Genomic DNA, 22,084 nt, shown 5'->3' on the forward strand with positions numbered 1-22,084 from the left:
TATAGTCTCCAATAATAATTGAACACATTGCAAAAGATTCAGCAACACAGATGTCCAAAATACTGTGTAATTATGCCACGAAAAGAGACGATTTTTAGCCGCATGTGATGCTGGGCTAATATGTCCGCTACAACCCGACATCATCATACTCGTCATCGTTCCGCGACGTTTTCAACAAGAAACTCCGCGGGAAATTTAAAATTGCAAGTTAGTAAACTAAACCGGCCGTATTGCTATCAATTCCCAGAATTTCCCTTCTTTGCATTATTATTATTATGTTTTTGACCATCTGAAAACAAGCTGACCTCAACAAAAACAACACACTCACTTCCTAATCCTAACCTGCCTCGAGCTTCCTCCCCAATGCACACACACAATGACAGCAAACAGAGAACCAGCAGCATGGTCCCTCAGCCACGGTCTGGCACTAATTGGCAATCCATTGTTGTTAATTGCATTAAAGGGGTACACCATTTCACTGGCAGCATGTGTTTGTGCGCGTAATAATGTGTTTTCCTGCATGCGTGTGTGCGTGTACAGCAGGCTGGACAGGATGTCAGGGGGAGTCTATTGTTGCATTATTCATCATTACAGCCTTGAGTGATTGTGTTCTCCTGTTGGGCTTATATGACATCGAAAGGGCCCGCCACATGTAAATCTACGTGCACACAAGCTTGCCGATCATTAGTCGCCTTGTGATTGAGGGCAGCAGACAATTACCGCTGCATAAAACCGAGACCTTTGGAAGGAAATGTCACCATGCAAGCCCCCTGTTCAGTCACCAGTCAAGACTACCAGGCCCAACCGGATCTTGCATTCCTTTTTGTGTGTGTGATTGTCGCAGAGGCTTTTTCAGAAAGATATGGCAATAGTTGCAATGGTTAAAATCTTGTTTTTTAAATTTAAAGGGGAACATTATCACAATTTCAGAAGGGTTAAAACCCCGGTTCTCGCATTCCTTTTTGTGTGTGTGATTGTCGCAGAGGCTTTTTCAGAAAAATATGGCAATAGTTGCAATGGTTAAAATCTTGTTTTTTAAATTTAAAGGGGAACATTATCACAATTTCAGAAGGGTTAAAACCCCGGATCTCGCATTCCTTTTTGTGTGTGTGATTGTCGCAGAGGCTTTTTCAGAAAGATATGGCAATAGTTGCAATGTTTAAAATCTTATTTTTTTTAATTTAAAGGGGAACATTATCACAATTTCGGAAAGGGGTAAAACCAAAAAAAATCAGTTCCTTCAGGCTTATTTTATTGTTTGAAGTTTTTTTCAAAATTTTACCCATCATGGAATATCCTGAAAAAGGGCTTTAAAGTGCCTGATTTTCGCTATCTGTGAAGCCACCGTCCATTTTCCTGTGATGCCAACATGGCGGATAGCACAGCAAGATATAGCGACATTAGCTCGGATTCAGACTCGGATTTCAGCGGCTTAAGCGATTCAACAGATTACGCATGTATTGAAACGGACGGTTGGAGTGTGGAGGCACTGGTAGTACATCCACAGGAGTTTGTAGAAAACTCCTGTGGATGTACTACCAGTCTGTGGTTGCCAGTGTTCTGTTCTACATGGTAGTGTGCTGGGGGGGCAGTACATCTAAGAAGGACAGCTCCAGACTTGAGAAACTGATCAGGCGGGCCGGTTCTACAATGGGAACGAAACTGGACTCACTGGTGACGGTGGCAGAGAAGAGGACTGTTGACAAACTAGTGAGCATCCTGGATGATGCCAGTCACCCTCTGCATAGTGTTATCAGTAGCCAGAGGAGCCTGTTCAGTTCTAGACTGCTTCATCCCAAGTGCAGGACTAATAGACTCAAGAACTCCTTTGTCCCACACGCCTGTAAAGACTGTACAACTCCTCTCTGGGGCAGGGGGCGGGGGGTACTAGGATGACAGGGGATGCAAAACATTAACAGTTTTCATAACATGGTCACTACTGCCTACTTTGTCTTGTTATATTCTTATTTTACTGTTATAATTGTTATTCCCATTGTTTTTATTCTTTTTGTAATATTTCTCTATTTTGTTTCCTTTTAAACCCCCATTATTTACTTTTTACTTTTTTAATTTTTTTTTAATTGATCTCAACTCTGCACACTGCTGCTGGAATTTTAATTTTCCTGAGGGAACTCTCCTGAAGGAATCAATAAAGTACTATCTATCAATCTAGATAGCGAAAACAAAATTGAAGAAGAAACTGAATCTATTGAGCGAATCGCTATTGACGCTATTCGGCGATCGCCTTCTAACCAGCGATTGAGTGTCGCAGGTTATCCATACATCTCTGTGCCATGTCTGCCTTAGCATCGCCGGTAAAATATGCAGCCCAAACGATCGGGACTTTCGCATCGTGTGACACTGGAGCAACTTAAATCCGTCGATTGGTAAGTGTTTGTTTGGCATTAAATGTGGGGGTACATTAAATTTGTGGCATTAAATTTATATGTACAAATGTACATACAGCATCGATTAGCATGCCGTGCTAATCGATGCACACTCCACGTAAGTCAACTTGGATCCGTCCCTGATCGTGTTGTTACACCCTCCGACAACGAGGCATGATGTCTCAAAGGTACGGAAAACAGTCGAAAAAACGGAAAATAACAGAGCTGATTTGACTTGGTGTTTGTAATGTGTTTGAAAAAATGGCAGATTGACTACCTATGTGACATCACATTGTGACGTCATCGCTCCGAGTGCGAATAATAGAAAGGAGTTTAATTCGCCAAAATTCACCCATTTCGAGTTCGGAAATCGGTTAAAAAAAAAAAAGGTCTTTTTTCTGCAACATCAAGGTATATATTGACGCTTACATAGGTCTGGTGATAATGTTAGCCTTTAAATTAAAAAAAAAAGAAGTGTTTTTTGTCAGGTTTAAACACTGATGACATCTATTAAACAGACAAGAAGCAAGGAATCAAACAGAGACAGATGTCATGATCCAAGACTTGGTTTTGTTCTGTTTTGTTATCACCCTGTTTTGTATTTGACGTCCTTAGTTCCTGGTGGCCCTTCCTGTTTTGTTTCTGTTGTCATAGTAACTCATTAGTGTGACCTATCTTTTGTTTGTCGTGGCGCACCTGATTTGGGATTATCTCCTTATTTAGGACTTCCTTTGTTCGCCATTCGTTCTCGGACTCTTATTTGTTTCCATTCAACAGATGACGTCGCTCTTACCGCATTGTGGTATTTACTTTTCTATACTCGTTAGCTTCCATGCTATTCCTGCGTTGTGTATGTCCCTAGCTTTCCATGCTAGCGCTTTCAGTTTGTTTTGTTCTATAGTGCCTTTGTGCAAGTGCCTTGGTTCTTAGTTGGTTTTATAGTGTTCTTAGTGTTAATAAATCATTATCCTTACCTTCACGCTGTGTTCCTTCTCCACTGCACCCACGACAGAACGCAAAAAATCACCATGATGCCACCCAAACGTCACAACAGAATTCTATTTAGCTCATTGAGGAGCAATGTCTGGGCTGTACTCTTTGTACAGTCTTCCACCACGCTCTGACCAAAAAGGTCCCCTCCTCCTCTTTTATTTGGATATTCCCTGATTCCCTTTGTTTTGGTAATATTTTTGAGTTAAGATTAAAGATGTCATTACCTTCACGCCATGTCCGTTCCAATCGCTTTGCACCACGGGAAAACAAACCAAACCATAGTCCAGGTCTTGACAAGACCAACATTTTTAGAGTATAATACGTATTTTATTCTTTTTAATAACATTGCTATTTTAAATTTAACCAATAATAAATATATTACTTCTTTCCATTGAACAGGTGCGATAGAAAACGGATGGTTGGATTAAAATGCATGAGAATGTTTTATAATTTGAACGTTATTTTTAACACTGTGATTACCATCGGAATTATTAATTACTTATCGTGTTAAGCAATGTCAGCTAAGATTTATCTGAGAGCCAGATGCAGTCATCAAAAGAGCCACATCTGGCTCTAGAGCAGGGGTAGGGAACCTATGGCTCGCGAGCCAGATGTGGCTCTTTTGATGACTACATCTGGCTCTCAGATAAATCTGAGCTGACATTGCTTAACACGATAAGTAATGAATAATTCCACTTGTAATCACAGTGTTAAAAATAACGTTCAAAATAAACATTCTTATGCTTTTTTATGTTCAAGAAGTTGCGTTAATGGTAAGAAGTTATTTTTTTATTATTGGTTAGTGTGGGGCTTTCCCTCCTGGGGGTTCTTCAGACCACCAAGCACCGACATGACCGCCTCTTTCAGGGTTACAATATTTTGTATTTTTCAATAAGTCTCTCAGTTGCTTTCCAGCAATTTTCTTTTTCTCTTTCGTTCTCGCTCGCGCTCTGGCTCCAGCTCTAACCCCCGTCTCGCCTCCTGGCTGCTGCTTTTAACAGAGCGACAGGTGATTAGATAACAAGGCGCAGGTGGGCCATCTACGCACTTGTCGCTGATTTCGAGGCCGGTCCTGCCACACCCCGCTTTGCTGCAGGCCCGCAGGCCACGCCGCCTTCAGTTAGCTTCAGAATAATAACGTTATTACAAAGAATAAGAGACCTATCATACTCTAGAAATGTTGGTCTTACTTACATTTGACAACCAAATGATAAAACAAGGTGACTCGGTAAAAAATCTGGGTATTATCTTCGACCCAACTCTCTCCTTTGAGTCACACATTAAAAGCGTTACTAAAACGGCCTTCTTTCATCTCCGTAATATCGCAAAAATTCGCTCCTTTTTGTCCACTAAAGACGCCGAGATCATTATCCATGCGTTTGTTACGTCTCGCCTCGATTACTGTAACGTATTATTGTCGGGTCTCCCCATGTCTAGCATTAAAAGATTACAGTTGGTACAAAATGCGGCTGCTAGACTTTTGACAAGAACAAGAAAGTTTGATCACATTACGCCTGTACTGTATATATCTTTATATACATATATACATACATATATACCTGTACTGGCTCACCTGCACTGGCTTCCTGTGCACTTAAGATGTGACTTTAAGGTTTTACTACTTACGTATAAAATACTACACGGTCTAGCTCCAGCCTATCTTGCCGATTGTATTGTACCATATGTCCCGGCAAGAAATCTGCGTTCAAAGGACTCCGGCTTATTAGTGATTCCTAGAGCCCCAAAAAAGTCTGCGGGCTATAGAGCGTTTTCCGTTCGGGCTCCAGTACTCTGGAATGCCCTCCCGGTAACAGTTCGAGATGCTACCCCAGTAGAAGCATTTAAGTCTCACCTTAAAACTCATCTGCATACTCTAGCCTTTAAATAGACCTCCTTTTTAGATCTGCCGCTTCTTTTCTTTCTCCTATGTCCCCCCCTCCCTTGTGGAGGGGGTCCGGTCCGATGACCATGGATGAAGTACTGGCTGTCCAGAGTCGAGACCCAGGATGGACCGCTCGCCTGTATCGGTTGGGGACATCTCTACGCTGCTGATCCGCCTCCGCTTGAGATGGTTTCCTGTGGACGGGACTTTCGCTGCTGTCTTGGATCCGCTTTGAACTGAACTCTCGCGGCTGTGTTGGAGCCACTATGGATTGAACTTTCACAGTATCATGTTAGACCCCCTCGACATCCATTGCTTTCGGTCCCCTAGAGGGGGGGGGGGGGGGGGTTGCCCACATCTGAGGTCCTCTCCAAGGTTTCTCATAGTCAGCATTGTTACTGCCCACTGGGTGTGAGTTTTCCTTGCCCTTTTGTGGGTTCTTCCGAGGATGTTGTAGTCGTAATGATTTGTGCAGTCCTTTGAGACATTTGTGATTTGGGGCTATATAAATAAACATTGATTGATTGATTGACTTAAAAATGCATGTTTTTAGTTGTGTTCAGTGTTAAAAAAATTTTTATATGGCTCTTACGGAAATACATTTTAAAATATTTGGCTTTTTGGCTCTCTCAACCAAAAAGGTTCCCGACCCCTGCTCTAGAAGGTCCAATCTTTGTCCAAGTGATGTCAAATGAAACTAAAATAAGAACAAGGCGGACTAGGACTTGATGAGTTGGTTGACCAACTTCCACGGATTCCACCGTATCACCTTATCTACATTGCATGACATTACTGTTGAGAAAAATAATGAATTCCAGTACGGAAGCAAACATGAATAAAACCCCCCCCAGGATGGATTAGCAGTGGGAAGATGTGGAAGAGGCCCAGCTCATTTCAAGCGACATTAATGAGACTAAACTACCGATTGGATTATATTAAAAGGCTCCGAGGCTGCTCTTTAGTTTATTCGTCGTTAAATCCCAACCATGTGACTAAATGAAGAGAAAAACACAAGATAGTTCATTGAGAAATAAATATACGGCTGGCATGAGGACGGCCACAGGACCACCCGGCGAGTCTCTCCCTCTCCTTTGAATCCGTGAAGCCATTGATCATCCCTCCTCGCTCAGTCTCCCGCTGCCATAATGTACTCTACATATTTGATACGGCGGGCTATTTTTAAAACGGGTCTTTCAATTGCATGAAAAATTGAAAAGGGGCCAGAAGCAGTAGGGACATAAGGAAAGGAAAGCAAGGAAGGTGACAAATCACCGCGGCGAGACCGAAAGAGATTTACAGTAAGAGAGACAAATGTCACACTTGCTGCGGGTGGGGGGGGGGGGGGGTGGATAGGAAAAGATCAGTGATGGAGAGAAGGGGGGAGACGTTCGGCGAGCCAAGTTTGGCGGAGATAACCTTTTATTGCCTCCACTCTCTGAAATAACACGGCACTCTGTCACGGCGACGTGGAGTGTGATGGTGTTGTCGCGGAGGGCAAAGGAGGCGCGGCGAAAGGACAAGCTGTCAATCCCCCAGTTATAGTGCAAAACACACGGAGGGGATGAACTACTCACCCTTCTTTCCCCCACAAACTGAAAACGCAACAGAACCGTGCCTTCAGCCTGGAAAGACAAACGTTTTAGTCCGTCAAATAAACGTCGATAATTACTACCCGCGCCAACCAGATAATGATGATACTAATGAGTCATATTCGGTACTATACCGCCTCTAAAAAGTACCGGTCAACCATCCCCTGCCGCGCCGCGTCGTTGTGTCATTACCGGTTTACCAGCAGAGGAGCATGTTCAACAATCACAGAGTACCAAAGGCATGCGGTAAAGGTAAGCATGCGCTAATTATTTTAAAACCTCTTCTCACTCCGGCACTTACCAAAGGCATGCAGTACAAATTAGAGTGTGATGTAAGGATACCATCATGAAAAGCACATTTAATAAAAAGAACATTATTATGGTCTTACCTTTACTTATAAATGAAGTCCATGCCAGCTCCTCTCTGTCTCGATGGAGATCTTCCTTTATTACCTCCTGCTTCGATTGAAAGTCCAGTTTAGAAAACTGCTATCAGTTAGCTCGGCTCCTCATGTGTAGTGCGGGCGACGACAGAATTATCCTCGGACAACTCCCCCTCCCGTTCTGCTCCGTGGGTGATCTCTTTATCCCACCGCTGCCACCAAGAAGTTTTATTGTATAAATAATACACTGGGTATTTAGGACTGAATGAACTGAAAGCAGCCGAGTGTGAAGCGACCGGAATGAGAATCAGCACCTCCAAGTCCGAGTCCATGGTTCTCGCCCGGAAAAGGGTGGAGTGCCATCTCCGGGTTGGGGAGGAGACCCTGCCCCAAGTGGAGGAGTTCAAGTACCTAGGAGTCTTGTTCACGAGTGAGGGAAGAGTGAATCGTGAGATCGACAGGCGGATCGGTGCGGCGTCTTCAGTAATGCGGACGTTGTACCGATCCGTTGTGGTGAAGAAGGAGCTGAGCCGGAAGGCAAAGCTCTCAATTTACCGGTCGATCTACGTTCCCATCCTCACCTATGGTCATGAGCTTTGGGTCATGACCGAAAGGATAAGATCACGGGTACAAGCGGCTGAAATGAGTTTGGGTCCCTCCCTTAGAGATCCGGGAGGAACTCAACGTAAAGCCGCTACTCCTCCACATCGAGAGGAGCCAGATGAGGTGGTTCGGGCATCTGGCCAGGATGCCACCCGAACGCCTCCCTAGGGAGGTGTTTAGGGCACGTCCAGCTGGTAGGAGGCCACGGGATCCCCCGGGAAGAGCTAGACGAAGTGGCTGGAGAGAGGGAAGTCTGGGCTTCCCTGCTTAGGCTGTTGCCCCCGCGACCCGACCTCGGATAAGCGGAAGATGATGGCTGGATGGATGGATGGATGAACTGAAAGCGCTAGTATGTAAACTAGGGACAAGTAAACAAACAAAATAGCATGGAAGCTAATAGGGTGAAAAAAGATAGTTACCACAATGCGAGAAGAGCGATGTCACTTGTTGCGTGTAGCAAACTATAGTCCGAGAACGAATGACAAACAAGGGCGGTCTTAAATGAGGAGATAATTAATCAAATCAGGTGCGTGACGACAAACAAGAAACAGGTGACACTAAATGAGTAACCATGACAACAGAAACCAAACCGGAAGTGCCACCGGGAACCAAAGACGTCGAATACAACACAGGGTGATAACAAAACAGAAACAAAACCAGAATATGACATGGTCCAAGACATGGACCATGACACGTCATAACCGTTCCCAGCACACATCACGTCACTCGTTGTCACTTCTTCTGCAGCCGAGTAGTCGCAAGAAGGATCACTAGCGCCCTCTACCACCAGGAGGCGGGAGTCATTTAATGACTCATATTTGACACACACAGCTACGGTATATTAATAAAACATAGCTGCTTACTGTTCTTTTTAGCATATTCAATAGCTTGGACCTTAAATCCTACTGAATAGCTCTTAATATTCTTCGCTTTCAAATTACCGGTATTGAAATCAGCCTCCTCCATTTTGAAAATGATGACAGGGGAAGTGTCACTTGTGACGTCACGAGTTTGACCCGGCGATAATACTAAGCATTCGCTAATTATTTTGCGAAGTGAGTTTGACCTGGCAGTAATTCAAGGCAGGCGCATACTATATGCCCTGCGGCAAATCAAGGAAATACGGTACTTACAAGCAGACACAGTGTGTAGACAAAAAAGGGAGAACGAACGCATTTTGGCTTAAAAACTAATGATAAAGGTGAAGATATAACACCGAAACACCCTCACCCACCCTTTAAGACATTGCTAGCTAGCTAGCGGCTAAAGTCCAACCACCGTCGGCAGTGTTTTAGCTACTTCTAAATCACTAATCCTCGCCTCCATGGCGACAAATAAAGTAAGTTTCTTACAAGTATCATCCCTGCAGGACGAGGAATAGCTAAACATGCTTCACTACACACCGTAGATCACCGGCGTCACCGTTAATGATGCCATTCCTGAACGTAAACAAATGCCATTGGTGGATCTACACTTAACATCCACTGTAATGATACCAAGGTCTCTTAAAATAAATGCATTCTTCCTGCGAGCAAGACTCCTTCGAGTCTCATGATGTTTTGTGGGCTCCTTTTGGCCGTGGGCCGTAGTTTGGACACAGAGTTGTGTGATTTCGGTTCAGTGAGCAGGTTATGTTATGTGTGACAATGTCTGTTGACGTTTTGTGTTAGATAATTATTATTTTTTTTTGCACCATGACTAGGGTAGGTTGTCTGCATTGGGTCATACAAGGACAAGCTGCCCTTAGTTTCTGGAAAGGTCATTGGTAAAAATTACCCAACACCAGATCCTTGATGGTGGAAAAATGGCACCATCAAAGTCAGTCTTTTAAAATAAATGCAATCTTCCTGCGGGCAAGACTCTTTATTTTGGACACCCTTGCCATAGAGTTGTGTGATTTCCGATGTTTCTTGAACATAACATGAGTCCTGACTGCATGTGCGTGTGGGTGCAAGCCAAGGGGGGGCAGTTGTGGTTGCTGATGATGTTTTGCCGTGACTACAGCCAACAGTAGCCTGTTTTGTTTAAAAAAGCCCAGAAAATGTTCTATGTAAAAAATCTTGTAAGCTAGAACATAACGTTTTTTTGTTTTTTTTTCAGAATTGTCGAGCCCCACTCATTCACGCCACCAGGCCTTACGCACCCTCTTGGTGAGTTGTGTGTCCATCATGAAGTTGTGCACGTGTTTCTCGGCCTTGGTCAGCTCCAGCTTCCTGGCTACCACGGCAACCACCAGAGCTGTGCAACCGGCACCCTGAAAAAGAAGGTGAGAAGGGAAACAGAGCACTGAGTCAGTCAATCGCAGTAAAAGAGGAATTGGTTCATTTGCAAAACCCCCAAAAATTAGTGGCGCAAGCAACAACAAAATTATGAAGAAGAATTGGTAGCAGAGAGAGAGAGGGTAAGAAAAAATAATAATTCTAAGGCCCTGTCTACACTAAGCCGGATAACCCCTTAAATAATTATTTAGCTTAATCCCCGTTTCAACCACACTAATCCATCCTTTAAAATTCCCCGCCTTGGATAATTTTAGTACTAATAATAAGTCTATTTTTTGAATCTTCGGCTCTTGGCTTCGCATGGACTCATTGATTGTTTACAAACTGAGTTCAGAAAGGAAGTGACGCCAGAAAGACCGCAACCCACACAGGAAGTGACGTCAGAAAGAACGCGCCACAGCCAGTTTCGTAACAATCGGAGCGAAAAAACTGGAAAGATGGAGGCGAGTCATCATCTCCTTCTTCAACATGTACGGACACTTGTGGAAATCACGCATGAATACCTAAAGAGAGGAAAACGCGCGATTGCAGCTATTTGGGATACAACACTTCTCAGACGGCAAGAGAGCTTTCGAATGTCCACGTCGGTTGTAATTTTACTTAGCGGAAAATTTTGTACGTTTGTCGAAGGAGAGACAACGAAAATGTGGGCTCCCATGGATGTGATTAAAGGGGAACATTATCAGCAGACCTATGTAAGCGTCAATATATACCTTGATGTTGCAGAAAAAATACCATCTATTTTTTTAACAGATTTCCGAACTCTAAATGGGTGAATTTTGGCGAATTAAACGCCTTTCTGTTTATCGGGCTGGAGGCGATGACGTCAGAATGTGACGTCACCGAGGTAACACACCCGCCATTTTCATTTTCAACACATTACAAACACCGGGTCTCAGCTCTGTTATTTTCCGTTTTTTCGACTATTTTTTGGAACCTTGGAGACATCATGCCTCGTGGGTGTGTTGTCGGAGGGTGTAACAACACTAACAGGGAGGGATTCAAGTTGCACCACTGGCAAGAAATCTGCCGCCAGACAGAATGTACCAGAGTGTCTCCACATTTGACCGGCGATGCTAAGACAGACATGGCACAGAGATGTATGGATAACCTGCAGATGCATTTGCAACGATAGTCAACGAAATCACAAAGGTGAGTTTTGTTGATGTTGACTGCCAGCTAATCGATGCTAACATGCTACGCTAATCGACGCCAACATGCTATTTACCGGCGGTGCTAAAGCAGACATGGAACAGAGATGTATGGATAACCTGTAGATGCATTTGCAACTAGATTACGTTTCTTTCCACCCACATTTAATGCGAAAAAAACACTTACCAATCGACAGATTTAAGTTGCTCCAGTGTCAAAAGATGCGAAAGTCCTGATCGTTTGGTCCGCACATTTTACCTGCGATGCTAACGCAGCTATTCGGCCATGCTATGGCTATGAATAGCGTCAATAGCCATTCACTCAATAGCTTCACTTTCTTCTTCAATACTTTCATACTCCAACCATCTGTTTCAATACATGCGTAATCTGATGAATCGCTTAAGTCGCTGAAATCCGAGTTTGAATCCGAGCTTATGTCACTATATCTTGCTGTGGTATTCCCATTGTTTGTTTACATTGGCAGCACTGTGTGACGTCACAGGGAAATGGCCAGTGTCTTTGCAGAGAGTCGAAAATAAGGCACTTTAAAGCTTTATTTAGGGATATTCCGAGACCGGTAAAATTTTGAAAAAAACTTCCAAAAATACAACAAGCCACTGGGAACTGATTTTTATTGTTTTTAACCCTTTTGAAATTGTGATAATGTTCCCCTTTAATAAAAGGTAGCGTGTGCTTTGTATTACCTGGCCGACGAGGGAAGACTACGGAAAACACCAAATTCATTTGGACTGGCAAAGCAGACTTCAGGGTTTCCTGCAGCGCTTTGTTGTTAACAACTTTACATTTTTCTGTGTTGAAGCAGCAAAAAAAGACATTATGTTAAATGTGAAGAGGTTCTGTCTCTGATAGTTGATATAGTAATGTAACGGCATCATAAAGGCTACATGAACTCCATGGTGTTCAGGGATGAATAGTCTCTCCTATTGCAATTGTACTATTTTTTCAGCTATAGTTACATTAATCATTAGTAATGTAGCAGGCTATTTTTGAATGGTAGGTTCCCTGCTATCACATGTTGAGGAAAATATAACATTTACATAATAAAAATCAACTATAGGCTTCCCAAATGCTTTACTAAATTAAGCATAATGAGCTACCCGCGACACCAAAAGGAACAAGCGGTAGAAATGGATGGATGGATGGATGGAGTTGAGCATGTGGCCCCACTTTTAACACTTCTTTCCAAACACTTATTGCAGTTAGTCGTTAATTTGACTTAGTCATTATTTTGTCTTAGTAAGTCAATATTTACTAAGTCAAAATAATGACATACTTAGTATCTCAGGTAACTAGGACTGTTTTGTGTATTGTTTTTACTCTACAGAAAAAATATGGAGATATATATCGTATATTGCCATTCAGCATACGGAGCGGAAAATACAACCAAAAATTGTAGGCGTCTTCACGCAAAGAAGCTGACCTACTTCACCACAGTCTGTAGTCTATGACCCCCCCTAAGCAGCGATGAAATGGAGACCCCCGTCCATCCGCACTTTGAGAAATGTTGTTCTCAAACTATTTGACTATTTGCTCACGCAGTTGTGGACAAAGGGGTGTACCTCGCCCCATCCTTTCTTGTTAAAGACTGAGCATTTTTTGGGAAGCTGTTTTTATACCCAATCATGGCACCCACCTGTTCCCAATTAGCCTGCACACCTGTGGGATGTTCCAAATTGTTTTATGTAGAGCTTCAGTTGTTCAACAGTCCGGGGTCTCCGCTGTCGTATTTTACGCTTCATAATACGCCGCACATTTTCCATGGGAGACAAGTCTGGACTGCAGGCGGGCCAGGAAAGTACCCGTACTCTTTTTTTTTTTTACGAAGCCACGCTGTTGTAACACGTACTGAATGCACTTGGCATTGTCTTGCTGAAATAAGCAGGGGCGTCCATGAAAAAGACGGCGCTTACATGGCAGCATATGTTGTTCCGAAACCTGTATGTACCTTTCAGCATTAATGGTGCCTTCACAGATGTGTAAGTTACCCATGCCTTGGGCACTAATGCACCCCCATACCATCACAGATGCTGGCTTTTGAACTTTGCGTCGATAACAGTCTGGATGGTTCGCTTCCCCTTTGGTCCGGATGACACGATGTCGAATATTTCCAAAAACAATTTGAAATGTGGACTCGTCAGACCACAGAACACTTTCCCATTTTGCATCAGTCCATCTTAGATGATCTCAGGCCTAGCGAAGCCGGTGGCGTTTCTGGATGTTGTTGATAAATGGCTTTTGCTTTGCATAGTAGAGTTTTAACTTGCACTTATGGATGTAGCGACTAACTGTATTTAGTGACAGTGGTTTTCTGAAGTTTTTCTGAGCCCATGTGGTGATATCCTTTAGAGATTAATGTCGGTTTTTGATACAGTGCTCGAAGGTCACGGTCATTCAATGTTGGTTTCCGGCCATGCTGCTTACGTGGAGTGATTTCTCCAGATTCTCTGAACCTTTTGATGATATTATGGACCGTAGATGTTGAAATCCCTAAATTTCTTGCAATTCAATCGATCAGTAAATCAATCAATGTTTATTTATATAGCCCTAAATCACCAGTGTCTCAAAGGGCTGCACAAACCACAACGCAAACCACAACGACATCATTGTTCTTAAACTGTTTGACCATTTGCTCTCGCAGTTGTGGACAAAGGGGTGTACCTCGCCCCATCCTTTCTTGTGAAAGACTGAGCATTTTTCGGGAAGCTGTTTTTATACCCAATCATGGCACCCACCTGTTCCCAATTAGCCTGCACGCCTGTGGGATGTTCCAAATAAGTGTTTGATGAGCATTCCTCAACTTTATCATTATTTATTGCCACCTTTCCCAACTTCTTTGTCACGTTTTGCTGGCATCAAATTCTAATTTTAATGATTATTTGAAACAACAAAAAAATGTTTATGAGTTTGAACATCACATATGTTGTCTTTGTAGCATATTCAATTGAATATGGGTTGAAAAGGATTTGCAAATCATTGTATTCTGTTTATATTTACATCTAACACAATTTCCCAACACATATGGAAATGGGGTTTGTATATATATATATATATACTTATATATACCCCCCCCCCCCCCCCCCCCCCCCAACCCTGTCCCCCGCAACCCAGCCCACCTCATCTTCCAAACTTGGAGGTCTCAAGGTTGGCAAGTATGCACTGTGGTGGCCTCTGTGGCGTTCCCCGCCATCGTCTGCTGGGACAGGAGCAGACCCAACAAAGCAACCAAGAGAGCCGACTCCGCCCTCGGCCCCCCATCCATCTCTCGGCCAGTGTCCAGTCCGCCTGGACGAGCGAGGATAAGGACGGAGAGTTCTGTTCCTTCACGCCGAGTCTATTTTCACTTCAAATCCATCTGCTGTGAAATCCTCCTCCCGTATCTCGCCGGCGTGCGTGCGGCTGACAAATCTGCCCTGGTATGGCTGGAAAAAGCATCCGGGATTGACACCGCATAATGTCACTCAATGAGACGCCGCCAATCTTAATTACACGGTGCCGGTCTCCTCGCCGCCCGCATGATGCTCCAATATCAGGGCAGGCGGGTGCTGGGGGGGGCTTTGTGTGTGCTCGGGAAGTGACTTAGTTAACTTTCAGATTAGACGCCGTTTTTTTTTTTTTGCAAACGGGAAGCTGAAAGAGGGCGGGAAAGATAAAGAGAGCGCTGCGAGTGCATGCAAATGGAAAGGGGGGGGGGGGGGCAGGCGGGGGGGGGGGGTGAATCCTGCAGGCATGGACTGGGAGGAAGAGGACGACACGGGCCAATGTTAATGAGGTCACATATCGCCTGATAAAGAGGAATTAAGATTATGGCGTTTAATGAAGAGGTACGGCCGCCTCTTCCTCCCTGCTCCTTTTTTTTTTTTTAAAGGACACACAAAAATAACTTTGAGTAAAAATGCGACATTAGCACCCAGGTCTGTGCGCTCTATTTGTGTTGATTCACAACCGATGAATAAAATATGACGGCAGCCCACGGAGAGCGTTCATCCACGTTGGCGCTTTAGAGCAGTGGTCTCCACTCTCCGACCACCGGGCAGGAGAGGAACATGAAATCATTTTCTACACTAAAGTGACGTATATTTCTATAGCGCTTTTCTCTAGTGCAGTGCGTCTTAACCTTGTTGGAGGTTCCGCACCCCACCAGTTTCAAATGCGCATTCACCGAACCCTTCTTTAGTGAAAAATACAATTTAAATGTTTTTTTCAAATTCAAGACAGAGTTACCGTATTTTTCGGACTATAGGGACGGCGTGGCGCAGTGGGAGAGTGGCCGTGCGCAACCCGAGGGTCCCTGGTTCAAATCCCACCTAGTACCAACCTCGTCACGTCCGTTGTGTCCTAAGCAAGACACTTCACCCTTGCTCCTGATGGGTGCTGGTTGGCACCTTGCATGGCAGCTCCCTCCATCAGTGTGTGAATGTGTGTGTGAATGGGTAAATGTGGAAGTAGTGTCAAAGCGCTTTGAGTACCTTGTAGGTAGAAAAGCGCTATACAAGTACAACCCATTTATCATTTATAAGTCAAGGTTTTTTTTTTATAGTTTGGCCGTGCGACTTATACTCCGGAGCGATTTATAAATGATAAATGGGTTGTACTTGTATAGCGCTTTTCTACCTTCAAGGTACTCAAAGCGCTTTGACACTACTTCCACATTTACCCATTCACACACACATTCACACACTGATGGAGGGAGCTGCCATGCAAGGTGCCAACCAGCACCCATCAGGAGCAAGGGTGAAGTGTCTTGCTCAAGGACACAACGGACGTGACGAGGTTGGTACTAGGTGGGGATTGAACCAGGGACCCTCGGGTTGCGCACGGCCACTCTCCCACTGCGCCACGCCCTCCGAAAAATACGGTATATGTTTTTGGTAACACTTTAGTATGGGGAACATATTCTAAGTAAGGCTGCAACTAACCACTAATTTGATAATCGATTAATCTGTCGATTATTACTTCTATTAATCAATTACTAATCGGATAAAAGACACAAAATACATTTCTATCCTTTCTGGTATTTTATTGAAAAACAGCATACTTGCACCATACTTATTTTGATTATTGTTTATCAGCTGTTTGTAAATGTTGCAGTTTATAAATAAAGGTTTATTTAAAAAAAATAATAAATATATATATATATTTTTTAAATAAATACAAAAAGTAACCTCTGCGGATGCGCATAGCATAGATCCAATGAATCGATGACTAAATTAATCGCCAACTATTTTTATAGTCGATTTTAATCGATTTAATCGATTAGTTGTTGCAGCCCTAATTCTAAGTAACAAAGACTTAATTTAGAGCTATTTGGTTAGGGTTAGAGGGTTAGGGTTTTGATTGATTGATTGATACTTTTATTAGTAGATTGCACAGTACAGTACATATTCCGTACAATTGACCACTAAATGGTAACACCCCAATAAGTTTTTCAACTTGTTTAAGTCGGGGTCCACGTTAATCAATTCATGGTACAAATATATACTATCAACATAATACAGTCATCACACAAATTAATCATCATAGTATGTACATTGAATTATTTACATTATTTACAATCCGGGGGGTGGGATGAGGAGCTTTGGTTGATATCAGTACTTCAGTCATCAACAGAGAAATGTGGACATTGAAACAGTGTAGGTCTTATTTAGTAGGATATGTACAGCCAGCAGAGAACATAGTGAGTTCACATAGCATAAGAACAAGTATATACATTAGAAGTACATTTGAGTTGTTTATAATCCGGGGAGATGGGATGTGAATGGAGGAGGGTATTAGTAAAGTGTTGAAGTTGCCTGGAGGTGTTGTTTTAGAGCGCTTTTGAAGGAATATAGAGATGCACTTACTTTTATACCTGTTGGGAGTGCATTCCACATTGATGTGGCATAGAAAGAGAATGAGTTAAGACCTTTGTTAGATCGAAATCTGGGTTTAACGTGGTTTGTGGAGCTCCCCCTGGTGTTGTGGTTATGGCGGTCATTTAAGGAAGTAATTTGACATGTACTTGGGTATCAAGGAGGTGTAGCGGATTTTATAGACCAGGCTCAGTGCAAGTTGTTTGACTCTGTCCTCCACCCTGAGCCAGCCCACTTTGGAGAAGTGGGTTGGATTGAGGTGTGATCTGGGGTGGAGGTCTAAAAGTAACCGGATTAGCTTATTCTGGGATGTTTGGAGTCTAGATTTGTGGGTTTTGGAGGTGCTGGGGAGTTACAGTTGTGATCAAAATTATTCAACCCCCCCCAACAATTTTGGTGTTTTAGCAAGTTGGACATTTATTCCGTATTTTGTTTATAGTCATATCAAATAAAGATGTGTCAAATAGACAAATGCAACTTAAATTGTAACACTGTATTTTACAAAATACCAAAAAAGGAAATTTTTCTTAATATCTCATTGACAAAATGATTCAACCCCCTAGTTAAATGCATCTTTAGTACTTAGTAGAACACCCTTTGGCAGTAATGACATCCTTCAAAGGTGATACATAACCGGACACAAGCTTCTTGCAAGCATCTACAGGTATTTTAGCCCATTCCTCTTGGGCAAAGGCCTCCAGTTCATTCATATTCTTGGGCTTGTGTGCTGCAATTGCCTTCTTCAAGTCCCACCACAGGTTTTTCTATATGATTTAGGTCTGGCGACTGTGAAGGCCACTCCAGAGTCTTCCAGCCCTTCTTCTGCAACCACTCTGATGTTGATTTGGAGGTATGCTTGGGATCCTTGTCCTGTTGGAAGGTCCAACGTCTCCCAAGCCTCAGCTTCGTCACTGACTTCATGACATTTGCAGCTAATATATCCTGCTAGGAAATAGAATTCATAATGCCTTGAACGTGCTGGAGATTCCTGGTACCTGAGGCAGAGAAACAGCCCCAGAGCATGATTGACCCCCCCACCATGCTTAACTGTAGGCAAGGTGTTCTTCTCTTTGTAAGCTTCTTTTTTTCTCCTCCAGACATAACGTTGATTTATAGGCCCAAAGAGTTCCAGTTTTATCTCATCACTCCATAACACTTATTTGGAACATCCCACAGGTGTGCAGGCTAATTGGGAACAGGTGGGTGCCATGATTGGGTATAAAAACAGCTTCCCAAAAAAATGCTCAGTCTTTCACAAGAAAGGATGGGGGCGAGGTACACCCCTTTGTCCACAACTGCGTGAGCAAATAGTCAAACAGTTTAAGAACAACAATGTCGTTGTGGTTTGTGCAGCCCTTTGAGACACTGGTGATTTAGGGCTATATAAATAAACATTGATTGATTGATTGATTGATTGAATTGCAAGAAATTTAGGGATTTCAACATTTACGGTCCATAATATCATCAAAAGTTTCAGAGAATCTGGAGAAATCACTCCACGTAAGCAGCATGGCCGGAAACCAACATTGAATGACCATGACCTTTGAGCACTGTATCAAAAACCGACATCAATCTCTAAAGGATATCACCACTTGGGCTCAGGAACACTTCAGAAAACCACTGTCACTAAATACAGTTTGTCGCTACATCTGTAAGTGCAAGTTAAAGCTCTACTATGCAAAGCGAAAGCCATTTATCAACAACATCCAGAAACGCCACCGGCTTCTCTGGGCCTGAGATCATCTAAGATGGACTGATGCAAAGTGGAAAAGTGTTCTGTGGTCTGACAAGTCCACATTTTAAATTGTTTTTGGAAATATTCGACATCGTGCCAAAGGGGAAGCGAACCATCCAGACTGTTATCGACGCAAAGTTCAAAAGCCAGCATCTGTGATGGTATGGGGGTGCATTAGTGCCCAAGGCATGGGTAATTTACACATTTGTGAAGGCACCATTAATGCTGAAAGGTACATACAGCTTTTGGAACAACATATGCTGCCATCTAAGCGTCATCCTTTTCATGAACGCCCCTGCTTATTTCAGCAAGACAATGCCAAGCCACATTCAGCTTACAACAGCGTGGCTTCGTAAAAAAAAAAAGTGCGGGTACTTTCCTGGCCCGCCTGCAGTCCAGACCTGTCTCCCATGGAAAATGTGTGGCGCATTATGAAGCGTAAAATATGACAGCGGAGACCCCGGACTGTTGAACGACTGAAGCTCTACATCAAACAAGAATGGGAAAGAATTCCACTTTCAAAGCTTCAACAATTAGTTTCCTCAGTTGCCAAACGTTTATTGAGTGTTGTTAAAAGAAAAGGTTGATGTAACACAGTGGTGAACATGCCCTTTCCCATCTACTTTGGCACGTGTTGCAGCCATGAAATTCAAAGTTAATTATTATTTGCAAAAAAAAATTTAAGTTTGAGTTTGAACATCAAATATTTTGTCTTTGTAGTGCATTCAATTGAATATGGGTTGAAAAGGATTTGCAAATCATTGTATTCTGTTTATATTTACATCTAACACAATTTCCCAACTCATATGGAAACGGGGTTTGTACTGTACTGTGCATTCTACTAATACAAGTCTCAATCAATCGATCAGACCCAGGGCTCCCATTAATTCAGCGTTATGGTGAGTGGGAACCCGGTCCCTAAAAAGAATGCCTACATTAAACTGGTCCGTGGTGCAAAAAAAAAAAAAAAAGGTCGGGGACCCCTGCTTTAGAGGAAAAAGCCCCTGATGAATTGCTGCAGTACAAAATGTGCGAGTACTGTGTGTGTTTCTGCTCTTTGGTCTGACACAGCACGCTGCTGATTATTTTATGCAGGCAGCGTGTGTGTGTGTGTGTGTGCCCACGTCTGTTGGATTCCGACGGGGTTCCCTGTGCAATCTCCACAGACGGATTGCCGCAAGCCGCTGTGATTTGTTTCACGCCGCCGAGTGTTTCCCTCGCTCGTTCCGCAAACGGCGCAGCCATCCGCCTCGCTGTCAGAAAAACGGGGGGAAATACCATCTTTGCTGATGTGCAACATTTACACAGCACGAGTGCCATCATTTTTTTTTTTCTCTTTCGCTTCAAGCGAAAAGGTGGCAGAGGGGTTAGTGCGTCTGCCTCACAATACGAAGGTCCTGCAGTCCTGGGTTCAAATCCAGGCTCGGGATCTTTCTGTGTGGAGTTTGCATGTTTTCCCCGTGAATGCGTGGGTTCCCTCCGGGTACTCCGGCTTCCTCCCACTTCCAAAGACATGCACCTGGGGATAGGTTGATTGGCAACACTAAATTGGCCCTAGTGTGTGAATGTGAGTGTGAATGTTGTCTGTCTATCTGTGTTGGCCCTGCGATGAGGTGGCGACTTGTCCAGGGTGTACCCTGCCTTCCGCCCGATTGTAGCTGAGATAGGCGCCAGCGCCCCCCGCAACCCCGAAAGGGAATAAGCTGTAGAAAATGGATGGATGGATGAAAACACCGGCAAATACTTTTTTTTTGCATAGAACAAGACCGAGGGGACACGTACCGTATTTTTCGGGTTATAAGTCACTCTGGAGTATAAGTTGCACCGGCCGAAAACGCATAATAAAGAAGGAAAAATACATATACCGTATTTCCTTGAATAGCCGCCGGGGCGCTAATTAATTTAAAACCTCTTTTCACTCCGGCGCTTACCAAAGGCATGCGGTAAATTTAGGCCTGCGCTTATACATTTGAGTGTGATGTAAGGATACCATCATGAAAAGCACATTTGATAAAAAAAAAAACGTTATGGTCTTACCTTTACTTATAAATGAAGTCCATGCGCAGCTCCTTCTGATCAAAAGCACCGATAACTTGTTTATAGAAGTCTTCCTTATCTTTCTTCAGTTTTAAAAGTCTCTCTGTCTCGAATTACATCTTCCTTTAATACCTCCTGCTTGGATTGAAAGTCCAGTTTAGAAAACTTTTATTTTAGATATGTAATCCTCCATGTTAAAAGTGCAAGCGAGAGGAACAAATAACTATATCAAAATAATTCTTGTTTAACCTATCAAGTTATTTACAGGCTGGATCGTGGGCTCTGTAGCTTGGTTCCTATCTACCATCCCCAGCATGCCCACAACACTCGTAACTTAGATCTGATAACAGGTAAACATTGTTTACTGGCTTGTACCGCTCAAAGTGTCGTATGCAGGGGACCAAAGATTTGGAACCAGCTTAATGAGAGCCTCAAGATGCTGTATCCATTCTCCAACTTCAAAAAGAGACTGAAAACTTAGCTATTAACCACATATCTTTAATGCCTCATGTGGGGTAGACTACTGTTGGGTTTTGCATGGTTGAATGAATGTATGTAAGCTGGCAGGTGCACACATAGGGAGGGCCCTATGGGTGCTTGAGTCCCAGCCCTTTTTTTGCCTCGTCTTAAAAAGAGCCCTCTGCCTGTCTGTGTGTTTGTTTTCTTTAAACAACATTCATAAATTCCTGTTAGGTATGTAAAAAAACAGCGGTACAAAACTCCACGTTTTCTTGTAATACCGGGTTGTTTTAGCCAGCGATTCCGTCAGAGAGAGAGAGAGAGAGAGAGGGCGAGTGAGTGAGTGAGTGAGAGAGAGGAGAGAGAGCCAACTGCGGCCTGAGGAGACGTGACAGTGGAGCAACTTGAACCTGTGAGTTATGGTCTAGTCGCCGTCCACATATTCAGAATCTAATTTGAGCAATATTTCTCGCGGCTGTGTTGGAGCCACTATGGATTGAACTTTCACAGTATCATGTTAGACCCGCTCGACATCCATTGCTTTCGGTCCCCTAGAGGGGGGGGGGTTGCCCACTTCTGAGGTCCTCTCCAAGGTTTCTCATAGTCAGCATTGTCACTGGCGTCCCACTGGATGTGAATTCTCCCTGCCCACTGGGTGTGAGTTTTCCTTGCCCTTTTGTGGGTTCTTCCGAGGATGTTGTAGTCGTAATGATTT

The 22,084-nt window shown here is 43.4% G+C and overlaps 1 protein-coding gene and 1 long non-coding RNA gene across 2 annotated transcripts in view; one reads left to right on the top strand and one right to left on the bottom strand.

Moving 5' to 3' along the window:
- LOC133539632 (uncharacterized) overlaps positions 1–10,097 on the top strand; it is a 41,557-nt gene extending 31,460 nt beyond the window's left edge. Inside the window, exon 5 of the long non-coding RNA XR_009803455.1 lies at positions 9,938–10,097. This is a non-coding gene — a long non-coding RNA (uncharacterized LOC133539632). The remainder of the gene's footprint in view (positions 1–9,937) is intronic.
- Positions 1–22,084, bottom strand: part of kcnn3 (potassium intermediate/small conductance calcium-activated channel, subfamily N, member 3) — a 281,514-nt gene that overhangs the window by 40,685 nt on the left and 218,745 nt on the right. Inside the window, exon 7 of the mRNA XM_061881689.1 lies at positions 9,981–10,091. Coding sequence (XP_061737673.1) covers positions 9,981–10,091 — 111 coding nt within the window. The remainder of the gene's footprint in view (positions 1–9,980; positions 10,092–22,084) is intronic.

Source organism: Nerophis ophidion, linkage group LG21, assembly GCF_033978795.1.
Source record: "Nerophis ophidion isolate RoL-2023_Sa linkage group LG21, RoL_Noph_v1.0, whole genome shotgun sequence".
In the NCBI taxonomy this organism is placed as follows: Eukaryota; Metazoa; Chordata; class Actinopteri; order Syngnathiformes; family Syngnathidae; genus Nerophis; species Nerophis ophidion.